General features: G+C 38.2%; 1 protein-coding gene across 3 annotated transcripts in view; it reads right to left on the bottom strand.

Moving 5' to 3' along the window:
- slc25a21 (solute carrier family 25 member 21) overlaps window positions 1-24,712 on the bottom strand; it is a 178,134-nt gene that overhangs the window by 69,656 nt on the left and 83,766 nt on the right. For all 3 annotated transcript variants that reach the window (XM_079833782.1, XM_079833780.1, XM_079833781.1), the window contains exons 4-9: window positions 24,389-24,472; window positions 12,895-12,961; window positions 11,420-11,479; window positions 7,723-7,830; window positions 7,441-7,605; window positions 564-745 (exon numbers count right to left, since the gene is read on the bottom strand). In XM_079833782.1, coding sequence (XP_079689908.1) covers window positions 564-745; window positions 7,441-7,605; window positions 7,723-7,830; window positions 11,420-11,479; window positions 12,895-12,961; window positions 24,389-24,472 — 666 coding nt within the window. The remainder of the gene's footprint in view (window positions 1-563; window positions 746-7,440; window positions 7,606-7,722; window positions 7,831-11,419; window positions 11,480-12,894; window positions 12,962-24,388; window positions 24,473-24,712) is intronic.

The following is a 24,712-nucleotide window of genomic DNA, read 5'->3' as shown; positions in this document are numbered from 1 at the left end:
CAAATATTATTACACAGTAAAGCATTTTTAAAGTAATAATAATAATAAAAGGTTACGTTGCATAATTTTAGCATCCTGATATTTTTTACTTTATGCCCTATATCAAACCTTTGAGCCTTATATCAGTGACCCAGTTATTACTGCATGTCTTGAGTTTTGGGATGTGATATATACAGGTATGGAGAGATGGAAGGACATTTTTGCAGTTATGATATAAACATAACCCATATCCTGTTTACGGATTCATATCAAGTATCCACTAAAAAGAAATGTATGTAATTTGTCTAGATCTAGACAAAAGAAGTGACAAAGTACATTAGTGCTAATGTTACAGTTTATCTTGCACACAGTTATAGCTCAGAACAAAGGACAACATAATTACACTGAGATTTAGAGGGTGCTTAAATATGCCGGTTGTCAAAACTTTCCCTCTTGTCCCCCGTGTGCAGAGGATAAACATAAAATGTTGTCATTTTTCTTGTAGGTGAACCTCGTGGCAGTTCTGGTCTGTTGTCAGGTGTAATTCTGACACCTGCAGTTGTTGGGTGATGGTGTAGACTTACCCTTCCTCACGGTACACAAGGCCCATGGTTTGAAAGCAGCTGCGGTACTTTATCTCCCCTGGAACCGGCTGAGGACCCTGTATACGGCTTTTAGCGACATCAAAAGGAATGTTCACACAGGATGAGACCGTTCCTGAAACCAAACCGATGGCAAATTTCCTCATGAATTCCAATCGAGGGTCCTGGCATATGGACAGAGAGATAAATTCAAGGTAAAGGGAGCGAGGGTGTTTATACAATGGCATGAATGATGATGACCAACACACATTTTCTGTATTTGAAGAGCACAAACATGTCAATTTGCTGAAGATGTAAAGTTGTATAGTGGTCTAAAAGTTAACTTTTAGATGTTAAATTTAAGGAATGCTCTACAAAACTGTAATTCTGTATTTGAAGAGCACAAACATGTCAATTTGCTGAAGATGTAAAGTTGTATAGTGGTCTAAAAGTTAACTTTTAGATGTTAAATTTAAGGAATGCTCTACAAAACTGTAATTCTGGGACAATGTTGATTACCACAAAAAAAGGACTTGTCCCTCTAAAAAAAAAAAAAAGAAAAAAACGCTATAAAGAGCATTATGTGAGCTGTAGAGTTCATTTGGGATATTTGGGATTGCAAAATTGGATATAACTTTACACAGGAAAGGCTAATGCATTATTCCCCACACAAAAATTATTTTAACATACATATCGTTTACGTCTTGTCACTATAATATTGAAACTGAGTATTTTTAACATTCCCGGATTGGCTCCATTCACATCAATTGTAAGTGCATCACCGTACCTTTTGCTTTTATTAAAGAAAGTCTAAATCATTTTTAGCGGTAATTAACATTATGCCACAAGAGTTGTCAATTGCCCTTAACCAGAATATTTCTTTAATGACAAATAAAACAATAACTGTTTGATGACAGTTAGGTAGAGCCATAAAATTCAAAATTTTGAGATAACACTCTAGTTGATATAGGAAAATGCAAATGAATTAACAGAGACTAACGTAAAGCAGATAAAAGAGCTAATAAAGATAGATATGAAAATAGAGATCAAGCAAGGGAGGAGTAAAAAAAAAAAAAAAAAAAAGAAGCGAGAGAATAAGCGAGCAGGAATGAAAGCTCAGATCATTTTATGGTAGCGGGGCGCAGATTAGCGTTTCATGAGAAGAGCGAGGCTCTACAATTGGCTGAAGTGGTTCACGTGACCAAGGGCAAACTTTGGGAGAGGATTTATAAACAGAGTTCATGCAGGCAGACTGGGAGGCATATGGGGACAATTTGGGTAATTGGGCTGCGACTCGACACTGGCATATTACAGTACCAAAAGAATCCCGGACCAGTGCAGCTCTGACATCTAATTGGCCAGGATATTTTTTACAAATGACAGCAGCCCAGCAGCGAACACCCTGAGCAACATGCAACATCGACAGCTAAACCTGAATGTTGCATTGTAGGGGAGGAGCGTTTCTGTGAAACAAAGGTGCTCCGCCTTATGTGTAGCTTGCTCATGAAACACATTGACAGCAAAAGCTCCTTCAATCTTGAAGTCCGTGTGGGTTGACGGATTGATACCCCTGGAGAAGCATCATTGATTTGGATCCTAATCCCAATAGAATGACTGGCTTCTTTGCAAAGTAGATGCTGTACCTAAAAATCCATATGCTTCCCTGAGATTTTTTGCAATCGACAGTCAAATCAGGGCTGGTGAGCTCTGCCCTTTCGCATGATTGAGCGCTGAAAGTTTCTGGCTTCTCAGGCAATGACGATTTTAGCACCAGAGGAAGGGGGAATACAAATCTTCAGTAGTTCAACTGTAACTCTCCCCCCAACAAATACCGCAGTCTGCTTCCAATTAGTTCATTTGAGTAAATCTAATGCTCCAGTTTATACATGTGGAGCAGGCGTATGGTAACGTTTCCATTAAACAAAATTAACTTTTGTTTGGGAGTTGAGCCCTGCCGGATGTGTAATCTGAACCTTTGAGGATGTGATGGAGAGCAAACAGGGAAGGTATTAGTGAGGTTTATCTTAGCAGCTTCTCTCCTCCTCCCTCTCACTCTGTTAATGTGCATGACTGATCCCTCCTTTAATTTGCCAAGCTACATTCAGTCTTCAGCTCGTGGATGTGTATTAAAAAAAAGCTCTTACGTTTAGACTACGTTTAGATTAAAATGAAAAAGTTCTATGAGATTAACATATTTCAAACTCAGTGTAGTTTTCACCCATGAAAGTGACTAATTCATGTGACGTGAATACTTGAGAAAGATAAAATATGGTCCTTTATGTATTATCATTAACTATATGTAATATAAAGGAAACATTCATTTGAAAAACGTATTTTCATTAAAAATGTAAAAATTTTGTTTGAACAGAATCTGAAAAATATTCTGTTTTCAATATAGATAATGTCACCCTTTATTGAAAAGACGTGTTAAATTAACAGGATTCATAAAGGTGCCACCTGAAATGTTTAAGAAATGTATGTGGTGATAAACGAATACACAAAAGTATAGTGTTTCTCACTAAAGGGGAGGTCACACTAGACTTTGAGCACACAACATTTCTTTGGACACTGCAACAGTCATGATATGATGCCTTGCTCTGCAGCATTATAAAATAAAAAAAAACATTCAACAAGTAATAAATCCAAAATAATAATATACTTCACTTTCCTGCAATGCTACATTATATTGTTTTAATTCAGCTAAGAGGTCACACTGTGATGTATGAATCTTCTATTGGTCACACGTCTTGATATTAATTAATATCATTTACAGGTCAGAGTTCACCAAAACGTAACTTTGGAATGCAGCGAAATGCTAAATTTTAGATGAGCTTGCGTTCCCAGACTTCAGAATTTGCATTTGTATAAATTGCAGCCAATGGAATAAAAATGTTATTGTGACCACCCCTTAATATGTTCAATGTAAAAAAAAAATCAGGTCTCCAATTGAAAATTTTCTAGTGACAGATCACATCTAAATTTTTCAGTTGGCCAAATTGAATTTCTGTGAATTGATGCAATTTAATTCATAGAAATTCAATTTGGCCTCCTAAAAAAATTCAATGTGATCAGTCACTAGAAAATTTTCAATTGGAGACCTGATTTTTTTTTTTAACAGTGTTGTACTTATATGTACAGGGCAACTTTTATCCAAACAGGACTTTTGAATGTTGGGTACAGCGGGGCTAAAGACACACCTTGTGCTTTTCACTACTTTATTATTGCATTGAGTATTATTGCAGGAAAAATATATATGTTTGTATTGAACATTGATGAAGCAACAGATTTAGTGTGAAAATAAATAAAAAAAGTTGTTTATTTTGTAAAAAATTCTTATAAATGTATGTATGAGGTGGCAAGGTGGGCCTTTTAAAGGGCTCACCAGCATGGGGCAAAAGGCACAATTATACAAATACTTTAGCTAAAATAATATGTTTTTAATAAAGTTAATAATTGCTCAAAACAATCACAAAGTTTGTACTGTTTTCTGTTTATCAAATATACTGTCATTAAAACATGTTAATATATAAATATATTTAAAAAATACAGAAACAAAATGTAAGATTCTGAAAGCATTGAAGGAGATCCCATAATAATTTAATATAGATCAGTAGTAACAATACATTACATTTTATTATATGATATGATTATATATATATATATATATATATATATATATATATATATATATATATATATATATATATATATATATATATATATATATATATATATATATATATATATATATATATATATATATATATATATATATATATATATATATATATATATATGGTTTCATTATAAATAAGGTGATTATCTCTAACACCCAACTCAATATAGGATATTTACCATCTGAATCTAACCATGCCATGGCAACAAATGGAAAAGTCAGCCAGCTGTGTCACGGATATCGCCAACATGCCTTCAGCACCACCCATTACTGCCCTCTGATCCATTCACAATCACCTGAATTCTAACCAGTTGCACCTGTACATATTCTCACCAGCCACACTCACCTGTTGTCCAGTCTCGTCGATCTCTACACGAGAACGCTCTTGCCCAACTCCTACTTACCTGAATGCTGAAAGATGGAAGCAGGAGATTCCGATCAGAGCTTCAAGCTTCTTCTATGTGGCCAAGAAGGATGGAGGCTTGCGGCTGTGCATTGACTACAGGGCTCTCAATGACCATACAATCAAGTACCCCTATCCTCTTCCCCTGGTCCCATCAGCCCTGGAAGAACTAAGAGGTGCCCGTGTCTTTTCCAAACTGGACCGGTGCAGCGCCTATAATCTCATCCAAATTAGGAAAGGTGATGAATGGAATACCACCTTCATAACACCATCTGGCCACTATGAGTACTGGGTTGTGCTGTACGGGCTAACTCACCTTCTGTGTTCCAGGCTTTTATGTATGAGGTTTTACGAGACATGCTCCAGCAAATCATTATCATCTACATTGATGACATTCTCATCTATTTTCGGAATCTGGTTGAAAACCTCAGACACATTGCACAGGTCGTTTAATGACTGTGTAATGAAAATTTCCAATTTTTGGCCACCAATGCTTTCCAACAGCTGAAGAATGCCTTTTGTACTGCTCCCATCCTTAAACATCCTGATCCTGACTTCAGCAGTGCTTCATCCATGTGCCTTCTTTCCAAAGAAACTGATCCCGGTGTAGCAAATTGACGACATCAGGAACTGCAAGATCCTCGCCATCAAACTCGCTCTAGAACAATGGAGACATTGGCTGGAGGGAGCAAACCACCTGTTTCAGGTGATTACAGACCATCTTCTACTTGGCATCTACTTTGTCACAGACACCTACTGCTCTAGAGACTGCAGAGGCACTATTTCACCATGTATTTCGTAACTATGGACTGCTATGGACCAGAAGACATTGTGTCGGATAGAGGGTTACAGTTTACTTCACGTATGTGGAAAGCCTTCTTCCATCTTCTCGAGGTGTCAGTAAGCTTGTCTTCAGGATACCATCCTCAGACAAACGGCCGAATTGGACGTTACCTGCGGTCATACTGCCACAACCACCAACACAGCTGGTTTCCTACCATGGGCCGAGCACGTACAGGACTCCCTTCGTCAGACCACTTACTCCCTTCCAGTGCATACTCGGCTACCATACTGTTTCCCTGGTTCAGGGAACTGTGAGACATTCCAGCTGTGAACTACTGGTTCCAGGATAGGGTGTGGGACTCAGCGCACATCCACATTCAGAGGGCAGTAAGGAGACATAACAGCCAGGCAGATGCAAGAAGAGCAGAGACACCCATTTACCATCCAGGGCAGAAGGTCTGGCTCTCTACCAGGGACATCCGTCTCTAGATGCCTAATGCTGCGTTCACACCAAACGCGAATAGAGCGTCTGGCGCGAGTGATTTCAATGTTAAGTCAATGGAAAGGCACGTTGACGCGCGTCTGGAGGTCCCGCGGCACGGAAGGCGCGTTTCGCGCGGCGCGAAGGACACGAATCCACTTCATTCGCGCATCCAGTTCGCGCGAATGACACAATTTGGATGCGAATTGAGCGTCTTGCGCGATACGCGCGTCACACACGAGTGGTGCTTTTGTGCATTCACACGTTTGAAGCGAATTCCTTTTGAACTTTGGCGTCAATTCGTGCCTGCTGTCGTGGTGTTTTATGACATTTCTCCTGGAGCGTCTTGAACGCGCGTCTATTTCGCTTCAAACGCTCGATTTCTACGCCCACTGCAAATTGGACGCGCAAATGGATTCAAAATGTTCATGTGTCAAACTAGACGCGGTAGACGCGATTTTGACGCTCTATTCGCGTTTGGTGTGAACGCAGCATTAGATTAGAGTACTTAGTGGACTGGGAAGGATATGGCCCAGAGGAAAAGAGAGAAAGGTCAATGAGCTAAGTGTGACTGGTTGCAACCTATTCAATCAATCAGCAAATTATTCACTTACCTGACTGTCGGCTGTTGGTCCGATCCACACTACCTGTTCAACAAAGTCCTGTTCAGCGATATCGGTGTTCCGTCTGTTTATCTGTGACATCATGTTAATTATTGTGCCTTTCACCCCGACAGCAGGGGTACCTTTTACCTCAAATAATATATTTGAACATATTCTTTTGTTATTGAAAAAAAGGTTGCGTTAAATTACACTGAACAAAACTGAAGATCATAAAGAGGACCTTTGTTTAAAAATATATTCAATACATTTACTGATTCTTATTTGCTACTTAAATCTACAACATTTTAAACATCAAATATTAGATCAAACTTTGCGCTGCTGCCCATGATGGCGTCAAGGATCAGCCAAATTTCCATGTGTATCTTGAAAAGTGGATGTTTTGGAAAGTGTTTTTGTGCAGTCTAGTGGTTTAGAGGAAAATAAAATCAAAGGTGCCTTTTACCCCAGTGTGCCTTTATCCCTGTTGTTACCTACATGTAAAAGCTACTTTGATTGTATAAAACAAAACATGAGATTACAGAGTAAGTGTGTACATGTGGTTTCAGTTGTTCCCATATTTTTTCGTAAATTTAGAATACATTTTATTACGAAATCGTGATTTCTTAAAATCATTTGTATGCACATTTCAGACACACATTTGTGTGTAGGCATGTTTGGTGAATGAGACCCATTGTTTTTGTCCATACAGTTAACATCAGTTGTTTTGGACCCCATTGACCTTCACTGTATGAACAAAAACAGTTCAAACATTCTTCAAAATATCTTCTTTTAGGTTGCACAGAAGAAAGAAAGTTATACAGGTTTGGAGCGACATGAAGGTGAGTAAATAATAACAGAATTTTCATTTCTGGACGGACTGTCCCTTTAAGTGTATAAGTAGCTTTTTGGGGGACACTGTATCTGCCTTTGTTTACCTGACTGGCAGGTATGGCATCTTTAACGTTGAAGTAGAAACCAAAGTAGATCATGTTGAAAATTCCATGTCGTCCTAGGGTGGAGGTCAGGCCTTTATTAAGCCCACGAAGGCCAAAGCCATCTGTGTTTATAATAGTTCTGGCCTGTACAAATGTAGAGGGTTGCTGCATGGAGAAACACATAGAGCAAAAACATTAGGACCCTCAAAATGAATGACTAAGGCATTTTGTAACAAGACAAAAACAAGACCAAGACGACAATTAACAGCTGTAGTCTCTTACCACTTTGAATGAATCCCTGTTGGCCTGTAGGCTCACTTTCACTACTTCAAATGGATTTACAACCAGTGCCTCGGTTAACCCTGACCCCAGGCCAGCCACAGAGAGAGCCTAGCATATTGAAGCAGGCAGAATTACATTACAAGAGAACATGACGCCACATGACAAACGAGAAAGACACGAAGACCATAAAGAAAGTCGCTTTGTGTTTAATTCAGAACAGACTGTATTTTTCTGATGACCAGTTGACACTAAAGGTATGTCACACAAGCTGCATAACTCAAAGGAACAATGCTACTGTGACACTTAGCCTTTCAGAAACGTGTTTGTCCAGACGCTGAGCTTGACTTTAACCTACAAATGAATGAATGAATGAAACTGCCACCGTCAATCATTCGCAGAGGTTAGAAAGGAAACGTAGACAGGAATCAAAGATGAATGAACAGACTCAGACAAAATGACTGAGACAAAGATAAATTACTTCATATGTTGCAATAACAGCTGAACTCGACTGTATGATGGAGCAAAAGGTTTAATATTTTCAAACAAACTGAAAAGAGAAACATCAACTCAACCCCAAATTAATAGCAGTGTTCATTGTAACAGTTTTATGATTTAGTCCATACAATATATTATATTTAGGGCTGGGCAAATTAACGCGTTAACGCAGGCGAATCATTTTTTTATTTTAACGCATTAAAAATATTTAACGCAATTAACGCAGTGTCCGTTTTTATATCCATTTTTGCCTAGCGTTACATTATATGATCATGCTCTTATTCATGTAAATGCTTTTAAACAATCAAAGTGCGACAAGACCAGACAAGACACAAGAGAACATGCTGTATGTCAGTGTCCTGTCTGTGTGGGTGCGTCTGTCTATGATTGGGACACCCTGACACACACACACACTCTTGACACACAGACAGACTCGCGTCAGCCTCGTGCACACATTGCGTTCTGTTTTGCTCTTGAACAAACAATAACAACAACACAGAGAATTTTGCCAAAACGCCAGTTTTGTCGAGTATTCTCATATTAGGAGTCTTAAATGGGTAAAATAACGTCTTAAATGAACTTGTGAGAAAATGAGATGCGCGTGACAGCGCGTCAGATCCTCGTCATGTTTGGCATTTTTAGGTACTCTTCAACTGTTAGTGACGGAATATAAAACAAAAATACAGATTTTTAAGTATTTGATACATCAGAAAAGCAGAACTTAATATTTGGTACAGAAAGATTTGTTTGCAGTTACAGAGATCATACGTTTCTAGTAGTTCTTGACCAGGTTTGCACACACTGCAGTAGGGATTTTGGCTCACTCCTCCATACAGACCTTCTCCAGATCCTTCAGGATTCGGGGCTGTCGCTGGGCAATACGGACTTTCAGCTCCCTCCAAAGATTTTCTATTGGGTTCAGGTCTGGAGACTGGCTAGCCCACTCCAGGACCTTGAGATGCTTCTTACGGAGCCACTCCTTAGTTGCCCTGGCTGTGTGTTTCGGGTCGTTGTCATGCTTGAAGACCCAGCCACGACCCAGCTTGAATTCTCTAAGTGAGGGAAGGAGGTTGTTGGCCAAGATCTTGCGATACATGGCCCCATCCATCCTCCCCTCAATACGGTGCAGTCGTCCTGTCCCCTTTGCAGAAAAAGCATCCCCAAAGAATGATGTTTCCACCTCCATGCTTCATAGTTGGGATGGTATTCTTGGGGTTGTACTCATCCTTTTTCCTCCAAACACGGCGAGTGGAGTTTAGACCAAAAAGCTCTATTTTTGTCTCATCAGACCACATGACCTTCTCCCATTCCTCCTCTGGATCATCCAGGTGGTCATTGGCAAACTTCAGACAGGCCTGGACATGCGCTGGCTTGAGCAGTTGGCTAATGATTTTCTTTGAGACTGTGGTCCCAGCTCTGTTCAGGTCCTGCCATTTAGTTCTGGGCTGATCCCTCACCTTCCTCCTGATCATTGATGCCCCACGAGGTGAGATCTTGGATGGTGCCCCAGACCGAGGGAGATTGACCGTCATCTTGAACTTCTTCCATTTTCTAATAATTGCACCAACAGTTGTTGCCTTCTCACCAAGCTGCTTGCCTATTGTCCTGTAGCCCATCCCAGCCTTGTGCAGGTCTACAATTTTATCCCTGATGTCCTTACACAGCTCTCTGGTCTTGGCCATTGTGGAGAGGTTGGAGTCTGTTTGATTGAGTGTGTGGACAGGTGTCTTTAATACAGGTAACGAGTTCAAACAGGTGCAGTTAATACAGGTAATGAGTGGAGAACAGGAGGGCTTCTTAAAGAAAACTAACAGGTCTGTGAGAGCCGAAATTCTTACTGGTTGATCGGTGATCAAATACTTATGTCATGCAATAAAATGCAAATTAATTATTTAAAAATCATACAATGTGATTTTCTGGATTTTTTAAATTCCGTAACTTACAGTTAAAGAGTACCTTTGATAAAAATTACAGAATTCTACATGCTTTGTAAGTGCGCAAACCTGCAAAATCGGAGGTGTATCAAATACTTGTTCTCCCCACTGTGTGTATATATATATATATATATATATATATATATATATATATATATATATATATATATATATATATATATATATATATATTGTAATTATATTTATAATATTATATTTAATTGCTATTTCTTCCTAACATCGACTAAACTGAATCTGAATCAGAATCTGAATGTAGATTCACTTAATTATCAAACTTTTTCGTCAGTAATTTTGAAAAGATTAATGTTGCTATAAAAAAATAAATGTGCGGTTGGATTTTACTTTTATGATTTGTGGCTCTCCATTCAAGCACTTGACCTGTATGTCAGCAGGCTTCAGGCCTACTTGAAGAGTGACAAAGGAGATCTTTGAGTGTGTTTGTATAAGGTGAGCTGGGGATAGTACACACCCACACCCTCGATTAATACCTCTAAAATGTGTGTGTGTGATGATTACACTCGCACATTTTGTCTTTTTGTGTTTGTGTATGCATAGCCATGTATACATGCTTGTGCATACACTGCAAGACAGTGTGAGAGCCTCATTACTCAATTTCTGTCTCAAAACCGGACATCTCCTTAAGGAGATGACCATGTTTACGGAGCCAGCTATCCACTCTTTCATTTCTTATTTGTCGTATTACTGCACACAGCTGATCTGAATCAATCTGAGTCATTTCAGCTGGGCCAGGGGGCCGAGCCACGGCTCAATCGAATGATTTCTCTCTTGAATCCACTAACAGCCGTTCAGATGATCTCACTCATCCTCTCCACCTTTCACACACTCCATACATCACTCTTTCCAGCGCCTGTGGGCTCTATGTGGCTTAACATCTCTAGCTAGAGAGAGCGGAGACAGGTGTGATTGATAAGGCAGGTGAATGCTTTGCCTCCTCTGGCTGCTCAACGAGGCTGTGGACGCGGGATTCGCCGCCAGGCTCAGCCGTCAAGCCTGCTGCCAACACTGATAGACTGCTGTCAAAGTAATGGCCTATCTCTCATACGGCTTGCTAAGCAGCATTTGTCTCGATTACACCTCGTTCCTACTGCCAGCATGCCATGTAATGAGGAGAGTGCTTCGCTTGACTGTGAATGTGATTGTGTGTATAGTATCAATGACTGTGTGTGTGTGTGTGTGTGTTTGTGTGTGTGTGTGTGTGTATTCGTGTCTTGTATCAGATGACTTACCATGCCTGGTGATAAAGGAGTAAAGCTCAACAGCTTCTTGTACTGCTCAAAGGTAAAAAACTGCAAAGAAGATCAGGACAACCTGTCAGGAAGTGTTTTCAGACGCTACATGCATTCACATACATGCACGCAGACAAGATGAATGCTCACACCCAAAGCAAACACAGCTCAACTGTAGTGAATGAGAAAACTCAAGCTGTCAACATGACACAGTGCAAATATAAATACACACAGACGATGGCATATAATTCTTTATATTAGTAAAGCTTTGCTCAGCTTGACAGATATTAGATAATAAAACATCAAGTAAGACTGATGAATGCCAGGGCCTGTACAGTAAACCAAGCCAGTTTAGTAGCTTTAAAATCAACTTATGTTGAGCGTCAAGTAAATTCATTGATCAGTGTTAAAGGAATTTAAAATGTTGTCATCATTTACCCAGCCTCATGCTGTTTCAAATCCGTATTACTTTATTTATTCTGTGAAACACAAAAGGATTTTTGAAAAATATCCTGGCCACTCTTTCAATATAAAGTGAATGAGGGCTGGGGCCGTCAAGGTCTAAAATGACAAATGTAGCACCATAAAACTTATAATCCAAGTCTTCTCATGTTATACAATAGCTTTGTGCGAAAAACAGACCAAGGTCTTCCCTGAATGGGTTGATCTAGTTCACTCTGAATGATTCGTTCACAAGTTGGGTCAATTGAGTCAAAACGATTTTCAGTGAATAACAGCATACATTTTGGTCTGTTCGACACATAGCTATAGTATGGCCTCACAAGACTTGGATTATGCCAGACAAATTGTATGGACTACTTTTATGATGCTTCTGTCATTTGTATTGCCTAAAAGCTCCTGTCCCTATTCATTGTAATTGCATGGAAAAAAGCGTCCAGTATATTATTCAAAATGTCTCTTTTTATGTTTCATGTAGGAAAGAAAGTCAAATGAGCTGAATGACATGAGAATGATTACATGACTCATGAATTTTCAGGTGAACAAACCCTTCATGGTAAACTCTTAAAGCTTGTTGAGTCTACCAATCCTGCACTTTCCAATAATGGAATTAAACCCCTTCCAGATGTTTTTTTAGATTGGAAAAGTGAGACATTAATGTGCTCGCCCTCCTTTCAGACACCCATAACCAATGGCCTAAAGCCACAGTAAGTGTTCATCTAAACTCAAGAGTGTATATATGTACTGTTTATACATGATACTAAAGTGAGGCCGGTAGCAATCTCTGACCATGTAGGTCAATATTGGGACTTCTCAACGGCAAACACATGTGGCATGAATACAAACATAGAGAGGGGATGAGTGTTTTTGATCCTCCTGGATAGAGCCGGTACATTGAGGGCATACGTATGTGGTCTGTGTGTATGTTTACACTCGAAAGGCCAGGTTGCAAAGATCAGAGCATGTATGGTTTAAGTGATGAGTTTAAGCTTGGAGTCAAATGTGGTTCCTGTTACCTTCACTGCTCTCTTTGGGGTCTCGGCCAAAATTGGGGGAAGGATTCCCTTGTAGAAGCCGTACACTCTGATGAGGAAAAGACGTCACTTGTTGGAGTTTGAGACAGATGATAAATAAATAAAGATTGCATTTTAGAGCCTGTGCTGACTGTATTCATCAATCTTAACTGCATGGTAACCCAATGAAAAAAAATGAAACAAACAAAACAAAGAATCAAACTACATTTAGATATTTTGGTAACAGGTCAGCAAAAATGGTCACCTCATATAAAAAGAACAGAAAATGAAAAGGTTAAGCACCTACTCTCACTATCACTATCGGCATAAAAGGCTGATCAAGCAGATTGTGAAAAATGTTGGAGCAGTGTGTATGCAGTTTCAATTTCACATGTCATGAAAAATATTTGGTACATTAACTAATTGAGCTATATGGAAGTGTAATTAAGACAGTGGGGCAGATGATGCTCACAGTGTGTAATTGTAGGTCAAATATTTTTCCTAATAATAATAATAATAATAATGTTGTGTTAAATCTGTTAAAGATAACCCCTAACTGAGATTTAAACCTGAGTTTAAAGTAATTAGCAACAGGATTAAATGAAATATTGGTTTAATGTAAAATTAAAATCAGATTTAAAATGTGTAAATAAAATCAGATTTATTTAGAGCTTAAACATTTGGTGCAATTAAATTATTAGAATCTTGATTGAATCTATGTTTAGGTTTAATCCTTATTGGTGTAATCCATCCAATGTTTTAAGGTGGCTTAAAGGGTTAGTTCACCCAAAAATGAAAATTCTGTCATTAATTTCTTACCCTCATGTCGTTCGACACCCGTAAGACCTCCGTTCATCTTCGGAACAGAAATGAAGATATTTTAGTTGAAATCTGATGGCTCTGAAAGGCCTCCATTGGCACAATGGCACGGTTCACTCTCAAGACCCTTAAAAGGTACTAAAGACGTCGTTACAAAGTCCATCTCACTACAGTGGTTCTACAATAACTTTATGAATCGGCGATAATAGTTTTTGTGCGCAAAAAAAACCCTAAATAACGACTTACATAGTGATGACGATTTCAAAACAAGGCATCATGAAGCTTCGAAGCGTGATGAATCAGCGAGCCGATTCATGATTCGGATCTCGTGTCAAACCGCCAAACTGCTGAAATTTGGCGATTCAAACCACTGAATCGACTCGTTGATTCATCACGCTTCGAAGCTTCATGATGCTTTGAAATCGTCATCACTATGTAAGTCGTTATTTAGGGTTTTTTTGCGCACAAAAACTATTATCGCCAATTCATAAAGTTATTTTAGAACCACTGTAGCGAGATGGACTTTGTAACGACGTCTTTAGTACCTTTTAAGGGTCTTGAGAGTGAACCGTGCCATTGTGCCAATGGAGGCCTTTCAGAGCCATCAGATTTCAACTAAAATATCTTCATTTCTGTTCCGAAGATGAACGGAGGTCTTACGGGTGTCGAACGACATGAGGGTAAGTAATTAATGACAGAATTTTCATTTTTGGGTGAACTAACCCTTTAAGTAAATGACGAGGGGCCTATACCATGAAGCCGGTTAAGGTGGCTAGGTATGTTTCAGTTTAGTTTGCACCAACCCTGGATTTTAGAGGGGCCAGGTTGCAAATATCAGAACACGTATGGTTTAAGTGATGAGTTTAATCCAAATTTTAGTGATGATTATTTATTATAATTATTTAATATTATTTATAAATTACTATACTATTCAATTATTATACCCTTAATCAATTCTCTCAAGAAGTGAGTCGCAGTTTATCTGTGTTTCAAGACATGTGCTTGGCTGTTCGCCACTGATGTCACTTTCATTTCTATGAGCTCAGGAACAAAGCCTGAGTTGACAAGATACCAACAAAGCCTGATTTGATTGGTTTGGTTTTGTCATCTGGGCCCAAGTAGCCCAAGTCTGTTACAGAGATGTAACTCATCCTATATGTACAACTATTTCCCATCCTGACCCATGGTGCCACACATAGGAATGCTGAATTCTACTTTGATGTGCCAATTCCATGGAAATCCACCTCCATTATCACACATTGAGCTCAGCTTTGGCTGTATTGCACTTCTGCTTCTAGGGTAATCCAAACCAGAACAGGTTATACAGGTCTAAACATACAAACAAGCACTTATAAAAGAAAAACAAAGGCCTTCAACCAAAGGAACTAAATTTTTTAGGTTTCAAATGTCTAAAAAGCTTTAGACAGTCAAATCATATTTGGGCATTTGTGTCAAAATGGGTGCGATTCTTCAGCTAGTGCTATATAATTAATGAGTTCAGTGTAACTGTCACAGTATTGCTTCAAAGAAAAAAGTTTAAAAGCATACTTTTCACATTTTAGTGTTCAAACTGCAAATGCAAATAGACGGAACCCCTCGACATGTATCTGTATGATAAGCATGTCTTTCAACAGCTTTTTCACTTATTTTTTCATTTTCACACTTCATTTTTCTCATTCTCATTTTAATTTACTTAGGGGCCGTTAACACGACTCCCTTTTCAAATAAAATGTAAAACTTACGCGCTTTTGGCCATTCATTTAAGCGACAACAGTGTTTTGGGGGCCTGAAAACGCTAACTTTTGAAAACGGGTTTCAAAACACACGTTTTTGAAAATGATACTGTTATTGTTTCCATGTAAACTACAAAAACACAAATTTGTGAAAAAGGTGACGTCATGTATGTGCTATAAGCGCAAAGTGTTTCTTAACAATGTGACATCGCCGACTACTGGCCTGGCAGCAGAATACAGCATTTTTTTTTCGCTTCGCGGATCCATGTTAACGGGAATCGTTTTGAAGAGTGTCGTCTGTACGCAAAAAATGCAAAGGAAAAAGGTTTCCTTTTAAAGTACATTGTTGTCGTGTTAAAGGTTCAGTGTGTAAATTGTAGCCCCATCTAGTGGTGAGGTTGCAAATTGCAACCAACGGCTCAGTCCACCGCTCACCTCTCCCTTTCAAAGCACATAGAGAAGCTACAGTGGCCAACACAAAGATGTCGTCGTCTGAGACAGCAGAGAGTAGCTAGCACTCTGTAGAGCAGTTTGTCCGTTTAGCGCAACTGTAGAAACATGACGATGCAAAATGTTAACTTCACTGTAAGGGGACCAATGGTGTATGGAGATGGAAATGGCTCATTCTAAAGTAATACAAACAAACATAACGGGTCTTTATACACCACTGAAAACATAGTTATGTATATTATATTGCATTTCTGTCAATAGATCCACATAAATATTACACACTGGACCTTTAACGTTAGCCTGGTCCTACCAAACTCTCGTACATTTCATTTGTACAGAGAATCTGGCCACTCTCCATTGACAAGCGTTAACTTCCTTGAAGGCGGGTACTCTGTTGAAGTTTAAAACTATTGGATCTGCCCAGAGCCACTCTAGATCTGCCATAACCAATCGCTAACGTTTGGTCGTGACGTATGTCATCTCAAACTAGCACACGACATCAACGCCATCGTCCTCAGCCACTCCCTCTGTTCGCTGATTGGACCGGTTAAAATTTGACCGGAGAAAACCAGAGAATATACCGCAATCCCAGACGGAGTACTGAAGGAAAATGAAAATTGAGCGGAAGTACGTAGGGCGGAGCCAGGCTACTTTAACGTACCCTTAGAATGCTGAAATAAATTTGAATTAATTTACATATCTCTATAACTTATATCAAGGCTACTTGCATAACTTTCATGATATAGGTCCACCGTTGTAACAGAACAAATTGTATATCAATCTTTAGATGATCCAAATGTGTAGGCCTTCCATGCTGTAACACAAGTCATTTCATGTTCTTTAGAGAACAAAAAGTGACTTTTTATGTATTTTTACCATCTAATCTTTTCTTTGATTTTTAATATCATAGTATGTGATGGCCATTAACAGCCTGCTGAAGCCAACGGTGTCCAAAATAAGTGTTCGCATTTTGAGATTCCAGTCTGATCAATGCTTCAACACATTCTCACCACCCCTAAACGCAGACATTGTTTGGAGAGCACATGTACTGTTTCTGAAGCTGAAACCTGACTCTGTTATGCTTTCTGTCAATCTGAAAGTCGGGACAAGCCTGAGCAAGCGAAACACCTGAGCTTTTCTTTTCCCTTCTCATTCTCTCATACAAAAACTCTGCAGTACGATAAAGAGCTAACATTTACCTAGAATGGTGCTCATAGTTTCAGTACTGTAGTATATGTCAAAAAGAAAAGGTCAGTCATTGGATTTATTGTGTGGTGATACAATAGGTTAGTAGGATGTTGATGCTTGAAATCATCTGGTCATTTGGCCTCTTTTTTAGAGCTCTATTAGCTAAACTTTATTAAAGACTTGCTTTTATGCTTTGAAGTCCACATAATGTCCATAAAAGAACTAAAATTAAGAATGAGTACTATACTCTTGTTTAGAACCTGATTTATCTGGATTTTTTTTTAAAGTGAAGGAATAAATAGCTGCAGTCATTAGTATTTTTATTAATACATTTAATAATGAAAAAACATTCTTTAAAATATCTCACATTTATCCAATGTTTAGGGCTGTCAAAAAATAATTATTTTTAATAACATGACACACTTATTATTTGAATTAATCACAGTTAAACTGCTATCAATATCAATATTTTGGAAACACTTAAGCCACAATACAGTTCAGTTTGTTAACAATAATAACAATGCCTCAGATATCATAAACTAAAAATGAACAATACTTTCACAGCATTTATTAATCTAGGTTATTGTTAATTTCTACATATACAAATTAATATGTATTTAACATTTCAAGTTTATAGTATATATATAAATAAATGAAAAAATGGCATTACTATATTGTGAACAAACGTGAACAAATACAGAACAATATTTATAAATCAATCTACACAACCATTCAAATGTTTGGGGTCAGTAATTTTTATTTTTTGTTTGTTTCTGTTTTTTTAATTTTTTTTTAAAGAAACTAATACTTGTTCAGCGAGATTTAATTGATCAAATGTGTCAGTAAAGCTTTTTTATTTTAAATAAATCCTCTTCTTTTGAACTTAAATATATTCAATATTATATAAATATAATTAAAACAGAAAACATTTATTTTATATTGTAGTAATATTTTTACAATAGTACAGTTTTTTTCTCAAATAAATGCAGCCTTGGTGAGCATAAAAGGCTTCTTTAAAAAACATCAAATACATTTCAAAAACAAATTTTACTGACTCCAAACTTTTGAACAGTAGTGTAGATTAATACATGCTGTAAAATGGTTGTTGATTGTTCATGATATTTAATGGATTAATTCATTGTAAATCTTATTATATACATATATATATATTATATACATATATATATATATGATTCAAAGTCATTACTTGGCTGATTAAAACATTAAATGGGTATTAAAAAGTCAATTTTTTTGTTGTTGAAAATTACAGGTTTGGAAGATCATTAGGGTGAGTAAATGACAGAATTGACATTTTTGGGCGAACTACCCCTTTAACATTAACAGCCTTACTAATAACGAATGCTTTAGATCATGTAACATCCATTTGTGTGTACAAGAGTGTTGATACATACCGAGAGGGGGTTGCGAGAATGAAACAGATTTCTCAGTATCAGTTATAGCATGTATTGATATTGAACACACGTGTGTGGACAGGGTGGACAGAGTGGCGTGACAGCTGCATGTGAACTTCTGTCATTGTATTGTGAAAACATGCCCCAGTAGTCAACAGAGATGTCCTCGGCTGATTTAGTTGGGGTGTAAATATTATCGTTATGCGAACACAGATGAGGCGATTAGCTTGAGCGAATTTGCCCACGCCGTGACCACCACTCCAAAACCTCTGACCCATGGCTAATTACTACAACACATCTCATCGGATGACAAACAATCTCTATTTCACCAGCATCACGATGTGTCAGATGTCACAAGCCTCACTTGTCAGGTGAAACGGCAACAGAGAGGCATTGTGTTGAATGAAAGTGTCTGGCAGAGTGGGCTTTTGTCTGGCCGAAACGGAAGCCCCCCTCCCGTCGCCCCCTCCTTGTGGCGCATGCAAAGGCCGGCCGCGTGTTTCCCGGGTGTGGTCAGTCTAAGAAACATCAGGTGGTTAGATAAAGCTCCAATTTGTTACACACGCACTTAAGACCCCATTTGACTATGCCTGGTTTGACTATGCCTGAATGCCAATTTGACTCTAAATGTAAGCACGCAGTTGGCCCACATAAGCAAATGCTCACACATTTAGGTACGTGTGGGTCCAGCTGCTGGAGTTTGTATAGGTGTGATTTGTCTTTTATTTGCATCAAACCCCATTTCTTCCATTCAACGCATAGCCACATCCTTCAACATAACAAAAGGAGAGGAAGGAAATGATACATTAACCAAATTGGATAATGAGGCAAAATGTTTCATCCCTGTTATAGGACCGACCGTCAATGAATCACAGGGCTGGCGGGAAAACGTAAGGAATATTTACATTTGAGTCTTTATCAACTGTAAGAATGTGCACAGTTGTAACTTATACTGCTGAGGATACAGTGGCCCGAGTGACTTTGAGCTCTCCCTGTTCTGTCCCTTGTCAACAACTTGAATGCTTGATCTGCAAATATTGTCACTTGCCTCTCGAGCCATTAACCTTGACATTGGCTCGGGAAGGCACAACAGCTCCAGGCTCGTAAATCAAGGAGTGAGGAGATGAGAAGCAGGGACGTTTCTTGTGCTTTCGCTTGAAATCAAACATGACAGACAAAGTAAAATGACCCCAATTCATTAAGCTAATTGCCTCCAGTGATTACTGCAGAAAAGTAGCATGGAAACTGATCGAATCATTTGAATTTGAACTATAGGAGAAATAAAACGGACATGTAATCATTTGTATACTATTAACACAATTAATTCATGAACTAGTTTAAATGGGGCAAATATGTGATGATCATATTGGTTCTATCAGGTCTAACGGGTTTATCATTGTGTCTGATACACAAAAAGTATCAATACAAAACTTTAGGTTTTTTTCTAGTGAATGTGGATCATTTCAGGGTATGTAATTTAAAACCATAAAATATAAATATGAGTCTGTTTGAATCATATACCATAAGAGAAATGTATGTAATGTAAAGGAACATTAGCCCTTTTTTACGTTTACAGGAAACATTCATACAACATTTCTGTTTGGAAACATGGTTGTCTAAACATTAGAATCCACTATAAAGACTGTGTTAATCACCAAATATACTTTCATGCATTTAATGTACATGCACATGTACATTTATTGTATTTTTATGTCAATAAATTAATGGATGCGGATAAAAAAAACAAAAAACTTTCGATTCATAAAAAGAATCCTGAAAAACACCCACGCATCACGGTTTCCACAAAAATATTAAGCAGCACAACTGTTTTCAACAAAGACAATAATAATAATAAGAAGAAGAAATGTAATGCACTAAATCAGCATATTAGAATGATTTCTGAAGGATCATGTGACACTGAAGACTTGAGCGATGGCTGCTGAAAATTCAGCTTTGCAACACAGGAATAAATTACATTTAATAATATATTTAAATTGAAAATGAGATTTCTTTCAAAAACATTACAGAGCCCAAACATTTGAACAATAGTGTAAACTTACTTAAGAGGTCTTCTTACCTGCTGCTAAAAAAAGTTAAAAATAGCTGACCAAGACATACTGTGAAATAATTATGCACAATCAAGCTATTTATGTGATCTAAAACTCACATACATGTGATTAGTACTTTCTTTCTATGATGATTCACACATGCTACATTATGACGCAAGTGAACGTTCATAACATTTCAAATAGACTCCGAGCCAATTCACAGATGGATCTCCAGCTCTGAACTAATTGGTGTGTGGAAGCCGAAGGGCTCGGGTTACTACCGCACAGAGGGGAAGACCAAAGCAAAATACGGACCAAGAGCGAAAGTGCAATGCTGGGCCATACAGCAAGAGCATGTTTATTTTCAATAATAATTCCACAACAGTAACTCCCGCCACCATTTGTGTAAATTAAAACTAAGTGGTTCAGCCTGGGGCTGATCATGCTACCGGCTACTGTGTGGTGATTCCAGCCACAGCACAAACAGACGGAGGGTGATAATTGGTTTAGAAAAAAAGAAGAACCATAATCTGCAGGGGAGGCCTGCGGGATGCAGCCGATGACAGCTCCGCAGAGAGGGAAAGCTGGTATAGGATCGCACACAGTCAACCAGAGACGCTGTGTCAGCGTCACCTAAGACTGCACACGCGCATATATTTTCACACCTTGTTGCGGATCAGCTTTAGATCCACTGTAAAGCTGTCATCTTGCCATAAACAGAGCTTTCTTTCAAGTCTGCACACTGTCTAGGATCTGACACGTGCCTCATGTTGTGTGGTGGAGGGAGGGGAAGAAAAACTGGAAGGAGAGCATGGGAGGGAGGGGGGTTGGATGGTAGAAAGAAAAAAGAGAGAGACAGAAAAAGATAAATCTCTGCCTCAAGCGCACTACGTCATGTGTGTGATTTCCTATGAACAGTCAGTTAACACTACACATGTGGAGCATGCCTCTGCAAATGCATAATATAAGCCCATGACTTCACTTGCTTGTCCAAGATGGACACACTGCGTATTCCAGAGCAGGTGGGTTTAAAGTTTGTGTTTTTGGACACCAGGTTTACTATTTTTCCTAAGTTCCAAACATTACCTGTCACCTGGTGTATGTTGTTACCATGCATACAACAGACATGTGTGCATAGTTTACACTAAATACATGCAGAAAACAGTAGATGACAAAATCTGAAAAGAAAACATTACAAACCAGAAGTGTCATATGTCAAAAACGGGTCACACTTTACAATAAGGTTCATTAGTTAACATTAGTTCATTACATTAGTTATGAACTGCACTTATAAAGCATTTATTTATCTTTGTTAATGTTAAATTCAACATTTACCAATATATTATTAAAATCTTGTTAACATTAGTTAATGCACTGTGAACTAACATGAAAAAACCATGAACAGCTGGATTTTTATTAACCAACATTAACAAAGATTAACAAATACAGTAGCAAATGTACTGCTCATGGTTATAGTTAATACATTAACTAATGAAACCTTATTGTAAAGTGTTACCCAAAAACGCTACTAAGAATAATTTAACATTTTAAAAAAGTTACAAGTTATCACTATCACATTTTAGATTATTTAAGTAATATATAAGTAAAACATTCCTTAAAGGATATATTTTCTTTTGGTCATGTTTTATTTCACTTTGAACACTAAATGAGGCAGGACTGGTTCATGGTACTGTGCACGTTAGTATTTTCACACACAAAAAAATGGTTTTAAGCCAGTTACTTGTGTTTTGCTGTAGTGTGTCAGTAGGAAATTTACAATTTACAGTAGTTTACATTTCCAAACATTCCTTTTGCCATTAATTGTAATAATCCAGTGACTTTTTTGTATCCACACAGAGATCTGATCTCACCATCATTGAGTCCATCTGGGATTACATGATTAAACAGAAAAAACCGAGACAGACTAAATCCGGAAGAACTGTGGCAATGTCTCTTGCTTGAACAACCTGCCTGTAAAGCAACCGAAAAGCTCTTTTAAATGCGAAAGGTGGTCAAAACAAATACTGATTTGATTTAGTTAAAAGTTAATTGATAAATAAAATCTATTCATGGCATTATTTTTGAAAGCATCCTCACTTTACAGCATTTTTACACAAGTGCCTGAAAAATGTTTTTCACAGTACTGTAATTTTGCAGGTAGGTTGTTTGGGTTCTCAGTTTTTCCTGTTTCTTTATGTAATCCCAGATGGAATCGATGATGGTGAGTTCAGATCTCTGTGTGGATCATACCGGCTGAAGTTAGACAAGATTCAAGAGATCAAGATTCAAGATTCAAGATTCAAGAGTTTTATTTGTCACATACACAGTTATATACACAATATACAACTGGCAGTGAAATGTAAACAGGTCCGCTCCATGGACAGTGCAAATAACAGTTACAAGAAATTAAATAGAAATAGAATAAAATTAGAATAAAAAGTATTAACATAAGTAGAATTATAAATAAATCAAGTAAAAGATAAAAATAGGAAATAAGATAAAAATAAAAATATAAAAAATATGTGGATATGATAAGTGAGATAAACTGTAGACTTGAAAATAAGTGGTTAACATAAAATATATAATATGTATATATAAAGAAGTATAATGTGCAAGGTTTATTACAGGTTGTTACGCAGTAACAATAGGGACGTAAAGTGCAGTGCAATTGCAGTATGTGGATGTTAATGTTAAAAGACTGTATGTTTATGTGTGTGCGGGGGTGAAGTGAAGTCACGTGACTGAGTTCAGGAGTCTGATGGCCTGGGGGAAGAAACTCCTCCTGAGTCTTTCAGTCTTTGCCATCAGGCTACGGAAGCGTTTACCAGATGGCAGCAGGGTGAAGTGAGAGTTTGCAGGGTGATTAATGTCTCTGATGATTTTAGTAGCTCTACCTCTGCAGCATTTGGTGTAGATGTCCTGCAGAGACGGGAGAGCTGAGCCTGAGATGCGCTCGGATAAGCGCACCACTCTTTGCAGGGCTTTGCAGTCGTGACTGGTGCTGTTCCCGTACCACGCTGTGATGCACTGAGTCAGGACACTTTCTATCGCCCCTCGATAGAAAGTTTTCAGGATGGCTGGTGAAACCCTGAATTTCCTCAGCTGGCGCAGGTGGTACAGTCTTTGCCTGGCTTTTTTCACCTGTGTCTGGATGTGTGTAGTCCAGGTCAGATCCTCGGAGATGTTCACACCCAGGTATTTGAAGCTGCTCACTCTCTCTACCGGTGTCCCGCTGATCATGAGAGGGGAGTATGACCGATGCTGTCTCTTCCTGAAGTCCACAATCAGTTCTTTGGTCTTGTTAACATTCAGAGAGAGACAGTTGTCCTGGCACCATGATGTCAGTTGCTCCACTTCGTCCAAGTATGCCGTCTCATTGTTGTTGGAGATGAGACCCAGGACAACAGTATCATCAGCAAACTTGATGATCGAGGTGGAGCTGTGTGTGGACAAACAGTCATGGGTGTAGAGAGAGTAGAGCAGGGGACTCAGCACACAGCCCTGTGGAGCTCCAACACTCAGGGTGATGGAGGTGGAGGTGAACTGGCCTACTCTCTTTGACTCCTTGTGCATACAAAATCTCACTGGATTATTACAATTAATGGCAAAAGGAATGTTTGGAAATATAAACTGATGTTTCCTACTGATACACTACAGCAAAATATATAATTGGCTGAAAACCATTTTACCTGGGACGGAAATACTTATGTTCATTGTACTGTATATATATATTATGCATGGAATTGTTGACATCAAAGAGCGACAGCAATTTGAATGGGATGGCAATACAATACAGATAGATAGATGGATAGATGGATAGACAGACAGACAGACATTTATAACTTACCCTTCAGTGCGATAAATTGTTCTGAAACAGTCTCCAAGGCCTTTATAGCTATTTGGGTCACCCTTCCCTCTTTGGATTTGAAACCTGGAAGATTAAAGGTCAACTGTTCACCACAAGACAAGATTCACAATAAATAGTAATTTACAAACCTTTATTCATAAATATTAAACTTTTCCAACCAGTGAGCTATGTTCCAAGGTCAGCACACTACTGGTTTATAATTACATTTTTGTCATTCCCAAACCAAGATTCTGCTTTAATATTATAATATACATGTTTATAATATGGGATACTATCCAAAGAATTAATGAATGAATTTATTTA

This window comes from Gobio gobio (assembly GCF_949357685.1).
Source record: "Gobio gobio genome assembly, chromosome: 13".
NCBI classification, from domain to species: domain Eukaryota; kingdom Metazoa; phylum Chordata; class Actinopteri; order Cypriniformes; family Gobionidae; genus Gobio; species Gobio gobio.
This window is presented reverse-complemented; position numbering and strand designations above follow the sequence as displayed.